Source organism: Phodopus roborovskii, unplaced genomic scaffold (assembly GCF_943737965.1).
Source record: "Phodopus roborovskii unplaced genomic scaffold, PHOROB, whole genome shotgun sequence".
NCBI lineage: Eukaryota > Metazoa > Chordata > Mammalia > Rodentia > Cricetidae > Phodopus > Phodopus roborovskii.
The window spans coordinates 29,788,908-29,811,150 of NW_026126469.1; the positions used below are offsets into that span (position 1 = coordinate 29,788,908).

Sequence of the window (22,243 nt, forward strand, 5' to 3'; positions counted from 1 at the left end):
AATAAAAACATCAGTAACATCTATGTCCTACTTCATGCTGCTGTGCAGGATGGCAAGAATTTTCCATTCTTTCTTTTCCATTCCTCCTTTCCTCTTCTTCTTCCTTCCCTCTTCTGTCTGGGCCTCTATCCCAAACACAGCATAATATAATAACAACATAATAAAATATGACTACAGGCTGAGAATGTAGCTCATTTTGGTAGAGTGCTTGCTTAACATGGATGAAGCCCTGGGTTTGATCCCAAGCTCCACCACTGATGGACCTACGTATGGAGGTATGTGCCTGTAACCCCCGCACCCAGGAAGTGGAGGCAGGAGGATCTGAAATACAATTCAAGTCACTCTCATCCTGGGCTACATGAAACTGTCTCAAAAAATAAACTTCAAACGTCCAGTTAAGTCAATCATTTCATTTTACTGTGTGTCTTCCTGAGTCTTCTTTGTCCAGATGCAATTATCTTTTCACTCTTTCTCATGAACCAGATTTCTTAATTCCTTGTAAGTTATCCTTTTAGAGCCAGGACAAAAAAAATCATATGTTTATTACTTATTTTAATGTTTTCATTTTGACGTCAAGATCTTAAACTATGCTTATTCTAACTGTAACGAAGTCCAGTGAATTGTACACTTTGATCTGGTTAGTTTTAGTGTGTAAGCCTTTTGTTTATTTGTAAGTTTTTTACACAATAAAGTTTATAAGATTAAGATAGGTCTTAAACTGTGCAATTTACTTTTGTGTAATATGCAGTGTAAGAGTCCATTTGAATGTTTTTCTTATAAAGAATAAGTATTTCCTGTAATTTGGCTGAGAAGTCCCTTTTTCCTCACCATCATCCGCCATGCTATCTCTGCTCTACATCTACATTCCACTTCTCAGTGCCTCTCCTTCAATGCACCCCCTCTGAACACTGCTTTTTCACCCTTTGTTTTGGGGGCACTGAGTTTAATCATAGGTATCAATTATTAGAATAGTTAATGAAAGAAAATGGAGGATATTCCATTGGCCAATGATGAAAGCCTATGATGAATTAAAGATTATAATTAATCTAACTGCAGGCATGAGGTTCACCAAGGAGATAAAATGATAAGTAGTATTACAAAGACCTGTAGTGTATGAACTCTTTTTTTCTCTCTCATTTCCCGAGGACAAACTTCCAGGGACGCAATGATGGAGCCAGCGAGTACAGACGATTTTTAAGGTTTTACATGCAGCTTAAATGCTTTTCAATGCATGTGCTCTTTGTGCCAGAGAGTCCAGCAGTGAAGTTTGATTTTGGACCTGAGGCCAGCCAGGTCCTCATTTCTTTCTGTTCTATCTTCCATGCCACCTCCTCTATGACATGCTCTTTGTCTTCTGCCACTAAGAGGCAGCATTCCTTTAGGCTGTTAGTATCTACTAAGGTGGCCTCTGCAGTTAGTTCCAAGGTATAGTGGTGCCTTTACATTGCCTTTGGCTCTCTCTCCTATTTAAAACAAATATAATATTTAATTTATTCTTTGAGATTTTATTCATGTATTCAGCATACTTTGTTTATATCCCTCCCCGCATATTCATCCTATCTGTCTGCCACTATCTATCATCATCTATCTATCTTTCTATCTTTCTTCCTATCTATCTATCTATCTATCTATCTATCTATCTATCTATCTATCTATCTTCTTTCTCTCTGCATCTCTTTCTTGGTAACTCACTGAGTCTAATTAGTGCTGCTCATATATGCATGACTGTGGGACCACCCTCTGGAACATGGTCAACTTATCAGTGACCATACCCTTAAGGAAAACTAAGTTTCTCTCCCCTAACAACCATGAACTGTCAATGGTGGAAGTTCATTCTCTTTTACTCTTTATTATTGATACATAGATCCTGGCTAGTTCACACTTTATATGCATGCATTCAGAACTTTCCTTGACATCTTCATTGTGTTTGGGTCTATCTATCACCTTCCTTCTTTCCCCTTCCCCCTCCTTTTTCCCAAAAGGCTGAATATCCTCAAGAACTACCCATGTAGCAGAAGATGACCTTGAAGTAGCTGTGTCCTTCCTCTTCCACTCCCCAAATGCTGGAATTACAGGTGTGTACCATTATGTCTATTTCAGAATCCTCACTTTTAACACATTTTCCAGGTATCATAGCAGCCCTTGCTGCCTGCCCTTGACCCTTCCTATGTCTGTGTATTGAGTTTATTTTCTTTTATCATTAGTTACCATGTTTCTGTCTCACTTCACAGCAAATTTGGAACTTAGATCTTGTCCATATATGTATTCTAATCACCTATAACAGTTCTTTAAACATAGTTGATGCTTTATAAGATTTCAAGAATATAATTATGAACACAGGACATAGTAGTTGCTCAATACAGGTGCTGGGTGAATGAATGGAAGACACAGAGGGACCCATGGTTATACGCAACAATTTTTGACATCTGTCCCACCAGATGTCTGGGAATAGTTGAAGTTTTTAGTGTTTGTGCTGGAATTACTGCCTGCAAGAGAAATTTATTTTCAGAATCCAACATTTTTTCTTATAAAACTGTAATATAATTTTATTTTGATGCACTGTTTTTAATCTGTGAGACTTTGGGACATGTGAAATGTCCTTCCTACTCAGATGTTCTTATAAGGATTCAGGCATTGTGCTGGCCTGCCCCCATCACTCAGACAGTAGCCTGGTCAGCATGCAGATGCAAAGGATCTTTTAAAAGAAAGACCTCTGCCCACTTACACTCTCTTTCCCACTGTTATCCTGGGGCAGACAGGACTTTTCCTGTCTTCCCTCTTCTGTCCTCTCTGTGTCTCTGCATCTCTTAACCTCTTTTCCTTTCCCCCTCTCTTCCATTTCTAATAAAACTTCTCTCTTAAGCTCTGTTTGCCTGACATATTTGTCCCCTTCCTCAGTCACCCTTGCTGCTATGGAATCCGCCAAGGTTCTCCACATGCATTATCCTTAACAGTTCTGAGGTTGATATTCTGTGTTTCATGTTTAATGCCAACTTGTTATTGATGTATTTCCTTTTTCTGTCCTTTTAACTGGGTTACTTTAGTATTACCTTAAAATGCCTTGACAAATGAAAGGTCTATTGTAATGCATGCCATCAACCTTTACTGTTAAGATTATAGTGATCACTACATCCAGATGTAGTCAATACAGGGTAACTCAAAAATCTATTGAAAAATATAAACTTTTAGATACAGCAGTAAGATGTGTGAGTTGTTGAGTATGAAGTACAGGAGGAGAGGCCTTACCTTGAGGAGCTGCATCTGGTATTGTCACATCCCCATCTACCCCCATCTACAATGGTCATTGAAGATATAGCTGGAGATCCTGTTTTTAAAACAAAATTTCCAAATTGCTATAAACATTTATAGTCACATGTTTAATGATGACACTGAACAAGAGAGTCTTGGAAGGAATCTAAATAGACACATAGTATAATAGCTTCATTTCAAACATGGAAAACATGGCTACACAGCAAATATCCATATAATTCCTTTGCTCCTAAATTCAAATCTATTATATTCACTCTCCAAAACATATATCGATTCAATATTTACCTTGTACCTAACACTATTCTAGGTGCAAGGGTTGCAGCAATAAGTTAAATCAAGGTTTCTGTCTTCATGAAATTTACCTTACAGTGAGTTATTATAAGGGTTAAACATTTTCACATGCTAACTATGGTTTCATATTTATTTTGATTCTTGGCTTACAATGAATTTTCATAAGAATATATTTTCACATGCTATGAGACTTCTGTATATTTCAATTTTCAGCTTACAAAGTCATCTCCATCTTTGCAACATATCCTTTTCTTCCTTTTTGTCTCCCCTATCACAAATGAAAATGTGCTTCATGTTCACTTGAAATGTGAATGCTCCTCCAGAGAGGAGGAAAGACAGATGAAGGAAGAGAAAATCCAACCACACTGTTGAACCATGCCTGCATCTCCTCGAGAGATGTGCTTTTACTATATTTTGGTTGTCTGTATTTCTCCCTTGTTCCCAAACATACCTAAGGTGTCTTACATAAAATTTCAGCAAAAGAAATAAGACAGTAAATAAAAAGAGGAAATAAGGACAGAGGAAATAGAAAAAATTGAATTCTGTTGAGACTGGAATGGGATTTTACATAATATGCATCACTTGGTATTTTGATCCCTTATCAGATAGAGCCCCACATTAGGCCTGAATTTTCTAAGACAAATGTTAGAAAAGAAACAATGTATATTATTTGATTGATGTGTATTAAAAGAAAAAGTAAATTAGTTTTGGAGAGTTATTCTTTCTATCATAATTGAGAAAAAGATTTTCCAAGTTCTCGTAAGATGAATGCTGTGGAAGTTGTACAATGTCCTTAATAGCATGCTTGCAGTATGATAGCACTGTATTGTGTTTCCTCACACTGCTGTGAGTAGAGAAGGGTATCCCAGTTTTCTGAGTGCCTTGGTTATAGAAAAATTCTTTTAACGTCTGAGCCATCTCTCTAGCCCTGGAAAAAAAATTCTTAATTGGAGAACACAGACAATGAAATTTTGAAAAATAAGTGTATGGTAAATAAATTTTTGCATGGTTTACAAATGCTTCACACACAGAGATATTCTCAGCAAATATTTCTGCAATGCTGCCTGCTAGTGAAATTCAAAGAGATGCGATGTCATATACCCTTCCATTTAAACTGTCACCAACAGGGGAACATTTAGGAGATGCTTTGTGCTGCTTGGAAATTTAAATAGGTATCAATATCAGCAAAAGAAGACCTGAGATAGGGAAGACCTCTGGTCAGTCATGTGTACTAATGCTAATGTTTCTGAACTCATTCAGAGCACAGCATCCATTCACAGGCAAAACTATGGTATTTGTTAAGGCTTGGACCACATGATCCCCAGGAAACAAAAGAACCATCGAAACCTGGCCTTTATCTGCAGGGAACACATGGTAGTCTCAGGTTTATTGATCTTCTGCTGTGTTTTGTTGTCATTCTTGGTCTGTACAACTTTTCATAGGTTATTAAAAGAATGAATCATTTACTATGGACCCGTATTAAACACAGAGGGGTAGAGTTGGATCCATTTGGTAAAATAACTGGTTTCTAAATTAATTCAATCCACTTGCCTTCCTGGTGGTTTAACACCATGGCTTCGGAGTGAGGTCCTTTCACATGCCAGGACCACATCTTAACAGATAGTCATCCCTCCGCAGGCACTCTTTGGTCAACAAATGTTTGAGAGCTTGTATTCCTTAGGCACTGAACTTGAAATTTCAAATATTCCTCCTCTGCAGCCTCCATTCAAGGAGCAGACACAGAGAATTAGGGGAGACATGGAGGAGATAGATAATTACATAGGGAATCCAAATATGACAACATGTAAACCTATGTGTTCTCAGTCCAGGAATGTCATGGGAGAACTGGATCTGGGAAGGAAAGGTGGAAACTTCCCTATATTCTGTGGCTTAGTTAGCTTATGACACTTCCTTTTCCGTGGTTGGATCTTTACTACTTGGCAGGCATGCATGTTTTTTTTTTTTTTTTCCTCTGTGTGGTTTTGATGTGATTCTGAGATGGTCAATGACATGTCTCTAGTGTCAACAGCAAAAGGAGAATAGAGATCAAACTTAGGCCATTGGTGTCAGCACTGTTTCTTTCTCAAGGCTTTGAGTCTGAAGTGGTTTTTAAAAGGAATCCCATCCTAAAACCTGACCTGGAGATTCTCTAATTGTAAGAGATGGTGTCTGGTAATAGGACTGCTGCATTTGTGAACTCACAGGGGCTGTGCTTGCCTAGATAAGATCAAGGCAGTCACATCAGTGCATGGAGGGCAGAAGGGTTTATAAGCCTTCACCTCTAGCTTATTGAAAAGGGAAAGTCAGTTTTCTTTAAAGGTGTGGCCCTTGGTAGGTTGACCTGGCTTCAGTGGCTGCTAGAACACCTACGAGTGTACAAACTGGAATCAGTTGACTCATATGGAAAAACAGAAAAAGAGGACACAGGGTTGGGAAGGGGTAAGGAGTAAGGAACAACTCTTGGGGGAGTTAAAATGGAAGAGTAAGGGGTAGATATGATCAAAATTCATTTATTATGTAATTATCAAAATTAATTTTAAAGTGTTATATTTCTAAAATATGATCATGTCTGATTGTCACTACACTGAGTAGACAATTTTAAAAGGATTTTATTTGCAGTTTAAAAAATTCATATTCGTTATATTTCTCAGCATGCTAATGGGGCAGTTTACATTGGTCTGTTTAGTTTCAAGGCTAAGACTGACTCACGACACACTAAAACCTCTTGATTTTCAATAATTGATTTTATATTATGACACACTCTATAGGCAGCTCAGGTGATAGTTGATTGCTGTTTCCTGAGTGTTTATTTTTTCTTCAGTGTAAGACTTCCTGTTATTATATTTGCAAGTGTTCAGACATACATCATCATGATTGTTGTTTCCAGGAAAGAAACAAGCAGCCACTTCATTCAATTTGTTTTGTTTATACTAGTTTGGAACCTTCCATGAGGTAAGATGAGGTTTAAAGCCTTATAATCCGTTTCATTTTAACTCTTTAAATACTTCTCACTAAAAAGGAAGGATTACTCTTTTATAGTTTCTATAGACATTCAAGTGGTCTTTGTTGAATGGAGGAGACAGAAGTATGTTCTACAAAAGTTAATTCTGACTTTTACCACATGCCATTATGTCAACTGCTTCTTAGCCTACATCCTTGTTCATTTTCCCACAGACTGACCACCAGCCTTCCACAGAAAGGGTAGATGGGTAAAATGTCAGCGGTCCCACTGTCATGAGCTGTTTTTCTCCTGCCCATCTGGTCCCACAGCCACACCATCCCCAAACAACACACAGACACCCTGTATTAGATATAGAGCTGTTGGCCAGTTACTAATTTCTTATTTGCTGGATCTGTCTTAAATATTAACCCATTTCTATTAATCTAAGTATTTCCACGTGGTCTTTTCTTACTGGAGAGAGGGGCTGGCATTCTCTCTCCATCCTCCATCTTGAATCTCTTCCCTACTACTTCCTCTCTCCTCCTAGTCTCCTAGTCCCACATATCTTGCTTTCCTATTGGCCAACAGTGCTTTATTCATTAACCAATAAGAGAAACATATTTACAGAATGATATCTCCCATCATCTCCTCTTTTCTGTCTAAAATAAAAAGAAGGGTTTTAACCTTAGCATAGCAAAATATATCACACAACAGTTATCAAATAAGAATCACAGTTAAAAATATTTAGTACATGAATGTTTAGTAAGATTTAAAGAAAATATCCCTTCATCTATCCTATCTTTGTGAGGCTAAAGTCCTATATGTAACTTACCTTTAATCCCAATTAAGGAAAACTATAACCTTAAATATCTGTCTTCAATTCCATCAAAGACCACAGAAGGGTAATATATAAACTCTAGAAATGACAGAGGCATCTTACTACCTGGTCAGTCCCATAGTTAAGAACTTTCTGAAAATTCTTTAATACACCTGCCCAAGTGTTCATGAGGTGATGGTGAACAGTTTAATTTTTCATATCCTGAGCTGCCTGTATTAGATTAGAGCTAGCCTGTTAAAGGAAGCCCACGGTTACATGCTTCTCTCTTCTTCCTACCCCATGTCCTCTAAAGGAGGGGGCTAAGCCATAAAAAAAGTTTGAAGGAAAGTTTGGGGTCAGACTAGGGCATTGCAAAGCTACTTTGTTGTCTTCACCCCACACAGACATAAAGCACAGAGCCAGTACACATCAGCCCTCTGCAGCTAAGGTGGAGCCATGTTTGCAGTGGGGAGAGAAGAGAACTTCTGGACTAATTTAACTTTTTCAAGTTTTGAAACTACATTTGACAAGACTTTTAAATTATTGACACACGTCTGTTCTAGTGACTGAAAAAGACCAGACGACATCTATTATATGAAAATTACCACCTCAAAGGCTAAGTAATTTGTCTGAAATTTTTTTCCCAGAGGCTAAGAAACAATTCAACAGACTCATCTGAACAGAGAATGATTGAGGAAATATTTTTTTTTTTTTTGCTACCCAGTCCATCTTATGTAATCAACCAAGTACAAGAATAAAAGTGATTTGCAAGTTCAGTCAGAACAATGTGGTTAGTCAGGCTGACTTATTCAAGGTTTTGCTTATATTCTTGTGATATTGCCTGGAAATTAAATTATTTTTCATATCACATTGCTTCACTCAGCTTTCTACTCCATCACTATAGCATCTACTGGATGTACTTGGACCAATCTGCTTTGTTTTCTGCACATAGTTGGAGTTACTCTCCATTAGCTCCCCTGCAGCACAAAAAACCTTTCAAGGCAGTGGTGAGATGGGGAATCTGAGCCATAGTGTCACATTCAAATGAGCCTTATCAGTCCCAGTGGTCAGACTCAGGTGGAGACTGACCTTCAGGCTAGCGAAAGGAGTCACTTGCAGAGATGACCTAAAAACATCACAAAACTCTTGTCACAAAGGAGGCTGCTTGTCTAACATGTTAAATGAAGAGGTAAGAGGACCATATACCACTAGATTATTTGTCTGAAAAGGGTTCAAGGCCAACTCAATGATGACAACAGAAAGCAAGGCAGAGTTCCCCACATACTTGATATAGTCGTAAACATGGTAATTGTTAATGACCTTAAAATTGATCATCCAGGGCTGACAAGACTGTTCAGCAGGTAAAAGTGCCTACTATAAGATGATTTTGGAAGACGTAAAGCATGGAAAGGTGTTCTTTCCTCTTATTTATTTCCATTGTGAGGAGTTGTGAGTTCCATTTCTGGAGACAGAATTTCATAGAAACCACTGGTCCACCAAAGAGAAAGATTAATACAGATATTCTGTGTGAGTAGCATCACCAAAAACTTCAAATGAGCAGAGATTTATCCAGTATAAAGGCATTTATTGAGTCGAAGCCTGTACTGACAGGAGCAGTAGTTTGGTTATCTAGGCTCCTGTCTGGCTCATCAACCTTCTGTATGACCTTGCTTGTGCTATTTAATCTCTTTGTGACTCAGTATTCTTTCCTGTGAAGTGGGTTTTAATAATACTTCAACTTTGTGCTATTGGCAGAAAGAAATGAGGCAATGTATTTAGTTTAGGATAATCCTAGATACACTGGAAGAACTCAACAAATATCAGTGTCACTGTTCAGCTATTTGACACAGCCATGTCAGTGGGAAAAAAAATGGTTTGATAATTGCTAGGAGAAACCTGGGAGGCACTGTGTGACAGTATTCTAAAAACCTTGCTTTCTTCCCGTATTTAATCAGGCAATGCTGGTGAGCCTTCTGTCATGGGACTCTCCATTTCTACAAATGCCTTGTTGAGACTGTCATCGACATAGGTCATTTTAAATCACCATCACCCAGTCTTCTGGCTGCCTGCCACTACTCACAGATCTTCCTCTTCCTCACACACTAAGAAACCACAGTGACTGCTGGCATGCAGATCAGTCTAAATCCACAGCCTACTGGTCTACCTCATCATTCCCTGGCCTCACCTCATCTGGCTCCCTAGCACTTCTCTCCCCAACAGTACTTATTATGTCCCCTGCTTCTCTTCTCATGGATAGGTCCAACTTATTTACAACTGTGCTTAAGATGAAAATTTTAGTTTAGGGATCTGGTATAATTTTTCAACAAGTAATAAACTTTTTAAATAATAAAGTTTTAAAAATTTAGAAAGGATAATAATTTGAAGACCCATCTTGTATCTTTATTCCAGTTGAGCCCATCCTTCCTTCCAGACTCTGCATGTGGACATCCCCAGCCCTATTTGCATGCTCAGCATGGCTTGCTGAGTATTGCTGTCATCCTTGGTTGTGGTGGTGATAGTCATGGTGCTGGAGAGATGCAACCCAGGGATCTGCATATGTCCATCAAGCACTCTACCTCTAAGCCCCACTCTAACTCTCTCTGCTTTGTCCCTTACCTATATCTATATATGGATGATGATGGCAGAAACTGATGCCATCACACCCAAGTCACCAACATCTTTACCTCCTTTCAACTCTCTCTGGGACTCTCTTGCTTTAGAACCCAGTGTCCTGACCTGCTGATGTTTTCTGTGCTGCTTCCTTCCAAAACTACCCAATAATTTATCTCTCAAATCTGTTTTCCATCCACTTCTGACAGACATATTTATGTGTAAATCTCTAGTTTTGCTGTACCCCCTCTGCCTTTTGTCTCCTATGCATAATCATCAACTTTTTTTCAGACCAGCTGTTACCACATGAACAGGCCAAGGTCTGGACTCAGAGGAGATGTGACATTATTCTCAAGGTGTTGAGAGTAGGAAATAAGACTGTGAGAACCAGATAAGTTACTGATGAGGGATCAATATCAAAACCAATGTCATTGAGTCAGAAGGTCTGGCATAGACATCAAAACAGGAGGCAGAACCAATGGGTCTGTGGTCTTGTGAGCAGAGAGATGAGAATTAAGACTTTCCCCAAATTATACACTTGTTTTTAATGAATAGAATAAAGCAGAGTGACCTGTGGTGTGGAAGAGAATGTCATTAAAATGGTACTTTTCTGGAGCCATTACTCTTGAAGTACTTTGTCAAGGGGAAGGTGGCAGCCATATTGGATGCAGTCCTACTGAGAGGCTCACTCAGTGGGCACTGAGGCATCTGTTTTGAGAACATGCTTGAGTTTGGATGTACATGCTTTTACTCCAGCCAATCTTTCAGATGACTGAAACGTAGGACAACTCAACCTCACTGCACTAAAATCCCTTAGTATTACTCAGCTAATCTGCAGATTCTAGGATACTGAATCCATTTGAGGTATTTTATACTTTACTAAATATCAAAGTAATTTTTCACATAGCAATGTACAAACAATACTTAAGGCACTGTATTGGTTTAAGATCTTACTATTGTTATTGAATATGCTGAGGTTTTCTGGGTAAAAATGTTCCAGTCTGTTGTAATTTATTGGTGAAACCATGGTCTTTGAAAGTGCTAACTTAAAAAAAAAAAAAAAAAAAAAAAAAGGAGGGTGGGGACAAAGAGGAAAAGGAAGATGAGCAGGAGAGGAGCAGTGTTTAAACAGTGTTATGAAACACTAATGGGGATTTGCAGGCATTTCTCTCCTGCCATCTACTTCTCACTTTCTGTCACTGTATGTGACAGTGACTGTAGGCAAAATGCAAAAGGCTACCAGCTAAAGCAAGCATTCATTCCAGTGGACTGCTTTTATTTTATTCCATTTTCAGCTCTCGTTTTTAGGCAAAATTGATAGTTTTAATTAAATGTGAAATTAAAGCCACACTTCTACTCTATATATACTTGAGGATTTGGTTTTATTTATTTTTTATTTATTATTTATTTTTGGTAATCGGTTCCCATGGATCTCTATAATGTACAAAGGCATGGACATCAGGATTATGATTTGTTTGAATCAATGCCAACTTCTGAGATGCCCCACGATGAATGACTTCACCATAGCAACACTGACCAACAGTTAATGATGCCATGGGTGGGAGTGCTGACTTCACAGCCATCCTGGTGAATTAGTTTGAGGCCAGAGAAATTTTAACGTAAAATGCTCTAGCTATTTTAGGACCACAGTTTCCCCATTTGCAACCACATTTTTTAAAAAACTTCCCAGTGAGAATATGACTATGGAGGACTGTCAATTTAATAACTATTTAATAATGAATACAGAATTCAAATTCCTCACTGAATATATATCAACTTCAATTTTCCCATGGCTTTAACTTGTATCTCTTGGAAACTATGAGATCAATACTTTTGTTTATTTCAAATGTCATAGCAAGGAAGGACACAAATCATGCAAGTTGCTACTTTTAACCACCCTATTAGTTAAATGATTAGTAAGTTATGTAAATTAAAAATAATGTGGTAACACTCTTACTTTAGGAGATACACTGTCATCTGGAAAAGGTTGTGTGCCTAGGGTAGATCCTGTCACACTAGCTGGATACTCCATTGAGACATTCACCGAATCTGAAAGTGTAAGGCAGGTATTTATAATGAATAAAATATTATAAGAAAAAGATATTAATTCAGTTCTAAACTTACTTTATTTATTCATTATCTAGCAAATCAGTATTCAGGGCTTGCTATGGACCAGGCAGTGAGATATCGAGTGAGAGGAGCAGGTGTGGAGCTGTCTTTAAATTTTCTTTAAACACTTAAATAATTTATTTATCCTCTCTCTCTCTCTCTCTCTCTCTCTCTCTCTCTCTCTCTCTCTCTCTCTCCTTCTCCCTCTCCCCCCCTCTCTCTCTGTGTGTGCGTGTGTGTGTGTAAATAGAATCTAAGGTGTGTTGTTTTACACTCATTTGTCTTCTTTCAGCTACCATTATGTGCTTTGCAAATAGCTCTCTGTATATGGGAGTTGTGGCTGCATTTATGTCTGTGAACCAGGCAGCCACTCTCCCCTGCCCCTTCCCCTCATGGCCAGGGGAGGGTATAGGATCAAACCCAGGTCCTCTGGAAGACTAGCATATCTTAACCACTGAGCCATCTCTACTGCCCCTGAAGGGTTTTCTTTCTTTTCTTTTCTTTTTTAAATTACAAGTATAAGGAAGATTGCTTGATTTTAGAGAAATATAGATTAAATGTGGTTAGTTAATTTTTGAGCCTGGAGGATTTTGTATTTTTTAGATATAATATCACTGTTTAGGAGAGTCATACTGTATACACCTTGTATAATTAGTCTGACGTCTTCAAATGACATCATAATTGATACTTTGACATGCTCCCCTACTTTATGTCATGGTGTTGACCATCACTTTTCTGTCTCTCGTGAACCACACATTCTATACAAAAGGCAGGTGTTTCAGCCCAAGGATAGTTCACTCAGGAAGACTTCTTAGTCTTTGTGCTGTTTCCTGACCTTTTCTCATTTGAACCTTTTTAAAATTGGGAAGTCCCAGGGGACTTTGATGATATGCCTCTTTCCCTTGATGTTAGTGCTAGGAAGGATCTTGTCACTTTTATTCATGGGTCATGCCACTCCAAAGAAGAACCAGTTTTGTTTCTCACTGTATTTGCAGATATTGACAAATGGAAATGATGTAATCATACAAAATTGCCAGAAAGACCAACCTTAAATGTCTACCTGGCTGCTCTTAGGTAGTAAGGGTCCGCTTCTAAAACAGTAGGCTGTAAAGCGGAAGTGTGGGGCTGTAAGGTAAATGATTACATGGTTTTCTCTGTGGAATGATTTTACACAGGTTGTAATCCAGTGCACACTGGCAAATCCTACCCATTCCTATGCTCATCAATTAAGTATTTTTGGATATAATCGTATTAATCTCCTTACAGGCTATCCATAGCAGCCTTTGTGCTGTAGTTACAGTGTTGAGTAATTATGGCAAAGGTAATATTATCTATAAAACTTAAAATATTTACTCTCTCACCCTTTATAGATGAAGTGCCAATTCCTGAAACTGAAGGTATATTATTAATTATGTTCTGTCCCAGATTTCTACAGTGTAAGGCATTCCCTTTTCACAGATGGACATTTTGTTTTAGAACAGTATTCTGCTGTTATTTCATAAACAGATATCTTTAGAAGTTGGGGGAGGGGTGTACCCCATGTCCAGATCCACATAGATTTCAGCACAAAATCTAAGCTCATAAACCATCTGTCTGGCTTCAGAGTGTATTGAAAAGTAGAAACATTTCTTTGGTCAAAATAAAAATCAGGGCTGTTAAAAAGACATGGCGCCAGCATGGCAGGGATAAGAGGTTTCCCGGCACCCAGGGGTAGGACCCAGTAAAGTTGCCTTATGCACATTTAAGGTCAGGTCATTTGCTGCAGTGTTGAAAGGGATGGGCTTCCAGACCTTAGTACCTCCATCCTTTCTGGAGTCTCCTTTCTGAAGTCACTCTACTGTAGGATAGGAATCTTCTCAGAACCACAGCAGCAGCTGTGAGTCTGGCCCACAAGAACAGCTGTGTCAGTCCTGAGGTTTCCTGTGAACTAGTATCCATCCTTATCTGGTCCACCTAAGAAATGAGCCAAATCCCAGGGCATGTAAGATTCTTTCCTCTTAGAGCAGAGTCCACAGAGCAGTGGGAAAGGTTTCTCTCAGGGTCTTGTTAGAAATGTAGGACTTAGCTCCAGACTTACTGAATTGGAATCTATATTTTAACAAGGTCTCTGGGTGATTGGTGTGCATATTAAATTCTCTATTTATGCTTTCAGGATCCCTGGGACCAGACGCAAGTATGAATCTTGGATTATTGCAGGAAGTCATGAGGCAAGAAGTATTTGTCTAGAACTTCTATTAAATGCTTAGCTTCCCTCTTCTCTCAGCTAAAGGGATAGATATCCTTTTGGCTTTCTCCATACCCTCCAAACAATATATGAGCACACTTAAGCATGTAAAAACACATTTGTGTATGAATGGGACTAGAAAGGGAGTTATAATTGGGGAAACAGATTTTTGGAAACTCCAAGATTTATTAGCTTTAATATCTGACTATAATGACTAAAAGTTCATTTGGTGATTAAAAGCTCATAGTCTAAACTTACACAAGAAGAGGAGCTTCCCTGTAAAATTTGGAATCCAGTGTGTTTGCAGTATGAACATCAGCATTCCTTTTTGCTTTGAAAGTTTCATTATTTTCTGATCTTGAAACAAAGCATGGGTTTAATATCAGAATACATTGGTTTTGGGAACACATGGGAACAGTGTTCTGTTCAAGAACTGAAGACTTTAGAGTCTTTTAGCTCATGACTCCAGAGTGTGCCAAAGCATTGACAAATCTATATGAGACATGATAAAGTCCATACTGTTCCAAGACTGCAGCCCTCCCATCATGTCCCCTCTAGGAAAGGGCTGGGCTCATTCTTCAGGGGGTTGACTGAAGTTGAGTAAGGCTGTTTTTGTATAAGTTCATAGCAGCTTCTGAATGAGGACTCTGAATTCACAGGTAAAGTCATGAGAGATACTGCCTTTGACTCAGCATGGAATGGTGCCTGCTTCTGAGTAGTGGGAAAGGTTTTGTGCTAAGATATATAGTCCTTCACCTAAAGACACACTAACCAAGCATTGTACCTGTAAGGACTCTGCCAGGGTGCAATGCAAACAGTCCTGTATCAATTAGTATGTTTTTATGGATATGTTATAGACAACCTTTATGAAGATGTGATAATAGTTAAAGTGGGTAATAGTCTTATAGAACTATAATGATGATTCACAAATCTTGTTTTATCTGAGCACTACTAAATATGCACCATTTCAACATAGGCATGTCTGTTGTCACCACATTTGCTGAGGCAGTTGTCATATTTTATATAGTAAAATCTCAATTATTTTTATATGATTCAGGGTAGTAAATTTGATTGTTCAAATTTTGTGGTAACTGGAGTGGCTGAATTGATCAGTTTTTGTAGTCATCAAAATCTTCATGTAGATACTGTGCTTCAAACCAGGGTAGTGAAGTTATTAATGCATGCAAGGTTTACCCATTTCTAAATAGTGGAATTATACAAGCTGGGGATAATTAAATCTTTTCATTTTTCTTTTATTCATTTGAGCATTTATTTATGCACGTGTGCCTGAGTGCGTAAGTCATAGCACACACACCAGGATCAGAGAACACATTTCCAGAGCCTGTCCTCTTCTTTTGCTATGTGGGGTGTGAAGATGGGACTCAGTTGTCAGGGTTGTAGCAAGTGCCTTTACCTGCTGAGTCATTCACAGGCACTAAATATGTTTATGACTCAGGAATTTTAAGACAGTTCAAATTTCAATTAATCATAGGTGCTATTACTAATTTGCTTTGGATGATAAGTCAACCAGAATGCTACTTGATTAAACATTATGATTAGGCTAGGTGTCACGGTGACTAATGACTCTAATTCTAACACATGGGAGGCTGAAGCAAGTAGATTGCCAGGAATTAGAGATCAGGTTATACTAGACACTTAGTTCCAGGTTAGTGCAGGCTACAACCTAAAAAACTTGTCTGGAAAAAAAAAAAGAAAGAAAGAAAAAGAAAATGAAAAAGAGTTACTATCACAATAAAAAAAATTACTCTTAGAAAATCTTTATAGAAAAATTACCTTTGATTTTTATTTGGAGAAAGTGGTTTTAGATTCTACTTATGAACTATTTAATATTTTGAAATTTAGCAATTTGGGTTTACGTGGAGAATTTTCTGGTATAGTACTGGCATGGGAATAAAAAAAAAATCCTATCTTTTCCTTAGTCATGTTCTGAGTTGGTGACACTCTTGGATAACCCTTATTGACTTTGCTCCTCAGGCAACTCACCCAAGGATAGTGTGATGGCTTGTGATGAAGTATTCCACATTTTATTTCTGGGGTCTGGGGACAGAGCCTTACACTGAATTGTCACGTTGTTTGATTGGGCTGGTCTATTGCCATGTATCCTTGTTAAAACTGACTTCAGTTCCCGAAATCCATTTCTGTCATTTTCCTCATCATTCATAATGTATATTCCTACAAGACAGATGAAAACATAATTAGGCCCTGACATTTTCTCTACCAGACAGACAAGGATGCCAAGACATGGCAAAATAAAATTCGAGTTTACTTTGTTTTGACATGAGGGTCTCCCTTTGTTGCCCAGACTGGCCTTTCTCTCATGTCTCTAGTCATCTTCCCACCCCATGTGTGGAGAGAAACTACAGACTCACCACATGACTAATTTATAGTAATGTAGACTATCAAGCAGTTAGCATTTAACTTCTGAGAAGCAAGGCCAGTTCCAGCAAAGCTGGCATTAACCTGGGGCAATTGTTCCAGTTCCCGGGTGGCACTGATCCATAATAGGGCTATAATATGCATTCTTTACATGTTTTGCTTCTGACTGTGGATCCAAGAGCTCCGGTAGATTATTCCAACTTATCAGCACCATTTAGTCATGGACAACTTGCTGATTTGTACTTGAATTGGCTTGAACTCTGGGGAGGCTCATCTGTAGTCTCTGGTCATGTAGTGAAATTTTACCCCAAATGTATCAACAGAATATAACCACCCCCCCATTCTGCTTTGAGCTTTCCTAATTTGAGAAAGTGCATCTGGGTGTGGCCCTTGCTGACTGAATGCAGTGGGTGTTGAGTGGATTGAACCTCCTCCTTACTATAAGTGGAGTAGATGATGTATATTCTAATTCTGATACCATATCATATCCTTTCCCTAAAATAAGCTGTATATTGATATCCATTTTCGGTTCTGATCACATGAGGGTTCTTTAGAATCTTTTAACTGTCACTGTTAGGATAATGTCCAAATTACATGCATTGTAATAATTAATTACTAAAAACCCATCTGTCCCCACAGGCCACATCATTCTGAACTCTCACAGTCTTGACATTTAAGGTTCTTTGTTCTTTTGAGACAGGGTCTGATGTATTATTTCTGTCTGGCCTCAAACTCATTATGTAACCAAGCATGACCTTGAACTCTTAATCCCCTTCTTCGGACTCCCAAGTATAAAGATTGCAGGTCTGTGCCAACATGCCTGGCTCCCATGAAAGGCTATTCCTGCTAATTCCAGAGTTAGTATTTAGTGAACTATTAGCTAAATGCAATTGTATGCTGGTGGAATTCTAATCACACCATCTGGCCTCTTATGTGTGAACATAACGGGCCTGTCCTATCTGGATGCTTTACTGAACAGTGTTTACTTAACAGTGAAATATACTTATCATAACCTTTAACATACTCTTTCAGGATTGTGTTGTGTTGTGGTTGGAGCGAAGTGCTTTTAAAGTGAACTCATTAACCAGTAAATGATCATCAAGGGATCTATAAAATCACCTACCAGTAGAACTTATTAATTTTAGAAATTAAAAGAGATATTTGAACATAGCTTTGTGACTCAGCTATTGTTCAGTGTGTTGCAACAAAGAGTCAGTGGAAGGCCTGCGGTCCAGGCATAGATGCCTGGTCTTATTCTGGTGCTGCTGCCATGGTTACCACCTATGAAATCTACTACTTTGTACTGAAATGGTCTCTGTGTGTATTCTTGCCCCAAGAGCTTAATCCTCCCAGTAAACTTGTTCCTTGTGAAGAAACCCTATATATCCAACGCTACTGCCACACCCCCAAGTTCTGACCCGATATATTTACAAGAGAAAGTGGAAATTATTATCAGTTGATTTAAAGCAGTGGTGTCAAGAAAACTGAACATAATATATTAAAATAACAGGGCAGAACAGATAGTAATGCTACAAAATCATAGCTCTTATTATTAACTACATGTTTATTTGAATGTTTTTCTCCTCATACAGGATATTTGCTTTTATAAACAACAATTAAATTGTATGTATTGTCTGAAGAAATCAAGTGTATCACTTTTATTCCTGGAAGTGTTGCCTTCTACCCTGTTGGAGGAATTAGATAAAGTATCAGAAAGTGACACCTATTAGGTAAGATGATGGGCTTCTTAGAGCAAGAATTATTTTTCAATGACAAGATCAACCTGGGCACCAAGGCTTTCCAATGCTTGGCATTGCTGAGCCCATTCCCATAGCTTTGTTTCTTCACCTTCTTCATTGCCTTGAAGAAAACTTCCATCTATTAACCAGGTGATATTTGCTCTGGGGAAGACACTCTTCAGTAGGCAGGTAAATACTCTCTACAACAGACAGAAAGAGGATTATTCGCAAATTGGGAAGAAATTCTTGCTGTGTTTCCATTCATATGAGTCAACTTAGCAAGAAATGATTTTGCCTACCTTTAACTGTGCACAGGCTACATACCGGGGTTATTGACTCTAGGGGTGTTGGAAAATTTGTGGCCAGGACCCTAGGACAGTTAAGAAGTGAAAGACTATACTAATGTTGCATGAGGTTTATGGGTTCTGAGAAATAGAACTGTTACTAAGCTAGAAATCAAAGAGTAGCAGGGAGGAGCCACAGAGCTGAGAAGAATGTCGTTAGAATAGAAGTGAAGGGGAATGAGACATTATGTTTTATTTCCAAAATAGTGTGAAAGACCATCTCTAGTGATGGTCATAGAAATGATCTTAAGTAAATATCTATCATTTTGGGGGTTTTACATTTTTCAAAATCCTCTGTTTTTCATCTTGGTTCTCTACAGTAGACAGTGCATGCTTCCTTTGGTAGGCAAAAAAAAAAAAAAAAAAAAAAAAAAAAATAGAAAAAGTCAGGGTTTCTCATGGTTAAAGGAATTAGAAGCCATTAATGGGGTTTCAGTCTAACAAATTTCTTGGTAAAACATTTTGGTTTGAAATAAGTACCACCTGGGAGGAATAGTGTACCCAGTACCACTGGGTAGAATAGTGATTTGAATGACAGTGGCCCGTATAGGTTCATATATTTGAATGTTTGGTCTCCATTTGGTGGACTGTTTAGGAGGGATTAGGAGATTGTGGGATGAAGTATGTTGATGGGGGTAGGCTCTGAGGTTTCAAAAGCCCACGCCAGACCTAGTCTTGCTCTTTGTGCTGCCTGTGGATAGGATTTAAGGTCTCAGCCACTGCTCCAGTGGGGCTGTGTTCTGCCACCCTCCCCACCACGTTAGCCATGGACTCATTCTCTGAGCTGTAAATAAGCCCCGAATTAAATAAGTTACATTGTGTTTCTTTGTCCATGGTGTCTCTTCACAGAAATATAACAGTAATGAAGACAGGTAACTATGCTATAAAAACAGAGAAACAGATTCAGGATTAATTAGATCTTATTTTCAGCACCTTTCATTCTTTGGAAAATGCAGATTTTACTCCATAGCATGGTGAACATACCCAAAGATATTTATTACTTCTCATTATCTTATCTGATGCTCTATAAAATTATAGTTCAACTTCTGGCTATTTTCTTACTACCAATGTGTGGATTTTGCATATGCCTGGTCCTGGTCCTTGTTCTTGGTACCTAAATGTTTCCCACAATTGTTGGATCTAATTGTGGTTCAACAGGAAAATGAATGTAGTATTTGTGTACCAGTCTGCAACCAATTACTCTCAAATAAGCCAAACTTATAAAGCTGTGACACCAGATTCAAAGGTACAAGAAACATTGTTTTCTGGCAAAATCCTTCTTATATACAGTTCCTCCAAAGGTTTCACTGTTGTATCTAAGATAGCAGGTGGCAAATACTGTAGCTCTCAGCATTTGTACCCTTTCAACATTTATTTCATTTTCAGACAATGTGGATACATACATCTGATAGGGTGTAGGAAATTACGGGGCTTTTCTCAAATTTTTCCATCTCCCTTTAGCCTCATGGCTTTTACTTTTTTTTATTCTGTACACCTTTCTTTCCTTTTTACTCTGTGGCTGGTTGTGTGGCTGTGTGGCTGGATCCTGGCATTCTCCCCCCTTTCTCATTTTCTCATTCCTTCTTCTTTTTCTCATTCTTCTTCTATTTATTCTCTCTGCCTGGAAGCCCCTTCCTATTTCTTTCTCCTCCCTAGCTATTGGTCATTCGGCTCTTTATTAGATCAATCAGGTGTTTTAGATAGGCAAAGTAACAAAGCTTTACAGAGCTAAACAAATGCAGCACATCTTTGAAAATTAAACAAATTTTCTACATCATAAACAAATGTAACACACTTTAAACTAATATTCCACAACAGGGTTAAATCATCTTACAGCTTGCAGTCCAGATAGTATAAGCCAAGGCAGGAATCTTAAGGTAGGAACTACCTTAAGTCTCTGTCTTCCAATATTTGGTTCAAGAATCTGGGTCTTATTCTAAAATGCCTCTGATCTCTAAGGCTGAAATGTCAGAGGGCATAATAGTATAATCTTAGGTCAAATGCTTCAGTAAGTATCAAGCACATTCATATTATTGCTGAGGAAGTAGTATTGTCTTCATTTAGGACCTGGGTTAAATGAGCAAGAAGAGAATTTTAAATCTGAAATAAAAATGGAGACAAAATATATAGTAGTGTAAGTGCACACAAAGATAATTTTAATGGGCAGGAAAGGCATGGGCCTGAATTGTAGTGGTGGTGTCTGTTGGAAAGTGTCGAGGAATCCAAACCTGGGTAGCTAAGATGGGCTCTTTAGCCAAGAGGAACAAATATAAGTTGAAGATGTTCTCCAGGAATCTGGGAGATGTTGGTAGATGATGAGCTGAGATTGACAAGCCAGAAATAAAAGAATACAGCTCTCACTGTGTATGTGGCTGTATATGTACATATCCATACATATGCTTGCTCATTTTATTTTATTTTTATTTATTTATTTATTTATTTTTTTGTAGCTGGCCTTACAGTTCAAAGGAACTTAGCCCCACCTTCTTCATGCTGCATTTAACTATCTCTTTGTAATTCATTACTAGACTACACCTCCACGGGGCTCTTATTAATCATTCAAAGAGTGTTTGTCTGCAATAGCACAAACTAGTACTGGGCTGAAATTTCCCCAAATTTTCTCCTCACCTTCAAGACTGATGATTTACGACTTTCAAGTTCTACAGGAGCATGGTGGCCTCATGCCTGTATGCAAAACTCGCAGATTGCTAACAACCCCTAGGTTTTGCACTATGAGCTGGTTAGATGTCTTAGACTCATTAGTTCTTTTAAAAGATTTTTAAAAGTTAACAGATTTTAAAAATGGGATGGAACACACCAAATTAAGATGGCCTTTCAGTATGCAGCCTATCACCATCTTTTTGGCTTTGCTGGGTTACCGAATAAATCTTTTTTCTTGCTCCATTATTACTGTCTTTTGTGAGAGGGGAGTCCACAGGCTAAGTAACAATTCTTCACGTAGAAGAATACTAAATTATCCCTGGTTAACACACTTGCATGGGGACAGCATCTTTTTCAATGGATTTTTTGTTTGGGGAATAATTTTGAACACATCAAGGTTTTTAATCTATAAACAAAGAAAGGCAGTGGTCACTGACCAGACTCTTTGTCTATGTGTTTCTGCAACTAACTTTTCCCTTCTGTGTCTCTGTGTCCTCCAGTTACCATGGATCCCAGGAGATAGTTCTGATTGAGAAGCATCTTTGTGAGAAGTGATTGAGGACAGAATAGCCCCCAATGAGGATAATTCCCAAGATGATAGGATGCACCCTATAGCCAGAGTCATCGTCTCCTGGGAACAAAATTATTCCTTTCACTTAACAACAGGGGTGGGGCATTTCCAGACCCCCTTGCATAGGGCTGAGTAAGTCATCAACTGCAGCACACCGTGACCCAAACTACTGCTTTATTCGTGCCCTCGCCTTCTGCTTCAGTTCTCTCTGTGATCAGACTGAGAGCTCATACCAGTACCCTTAAGATGCACTCAGGGTTCTTCCCAAT

At 38.4% G+C, this 22,243-nt stretch overlaps 1 protein-coding gene across 1 annotated transcript in view; it reads right to left on the bottom strand.

The window, feature by feature from the left end:
* The window catches only part of Cd96 (CD96 molecule), a 76,783-nt gene that overhangs the window by 22,287 nt on the left and 32,253 nt on the right, over nucleotides 1-22,243 (bottom strand). Inside the window, 5 exon segments of the mRNA XM_051190939.1 lie at nucleotides 2,415-2,486; nucleotides 3,247-3,292; nucleotides 11,887-11,978; nucleotides 16,267-16,455; nucleotides 18,508-18,596. Coding sequence (XP_051046896.1) covers nucleotides 2,415-2,486; nucleotides 3,247-3,292; nucleotides 11,887-11,978; nucleotides 16,267-16,455; nucleotides 18,508-18,596 — 488 coding nt within the window.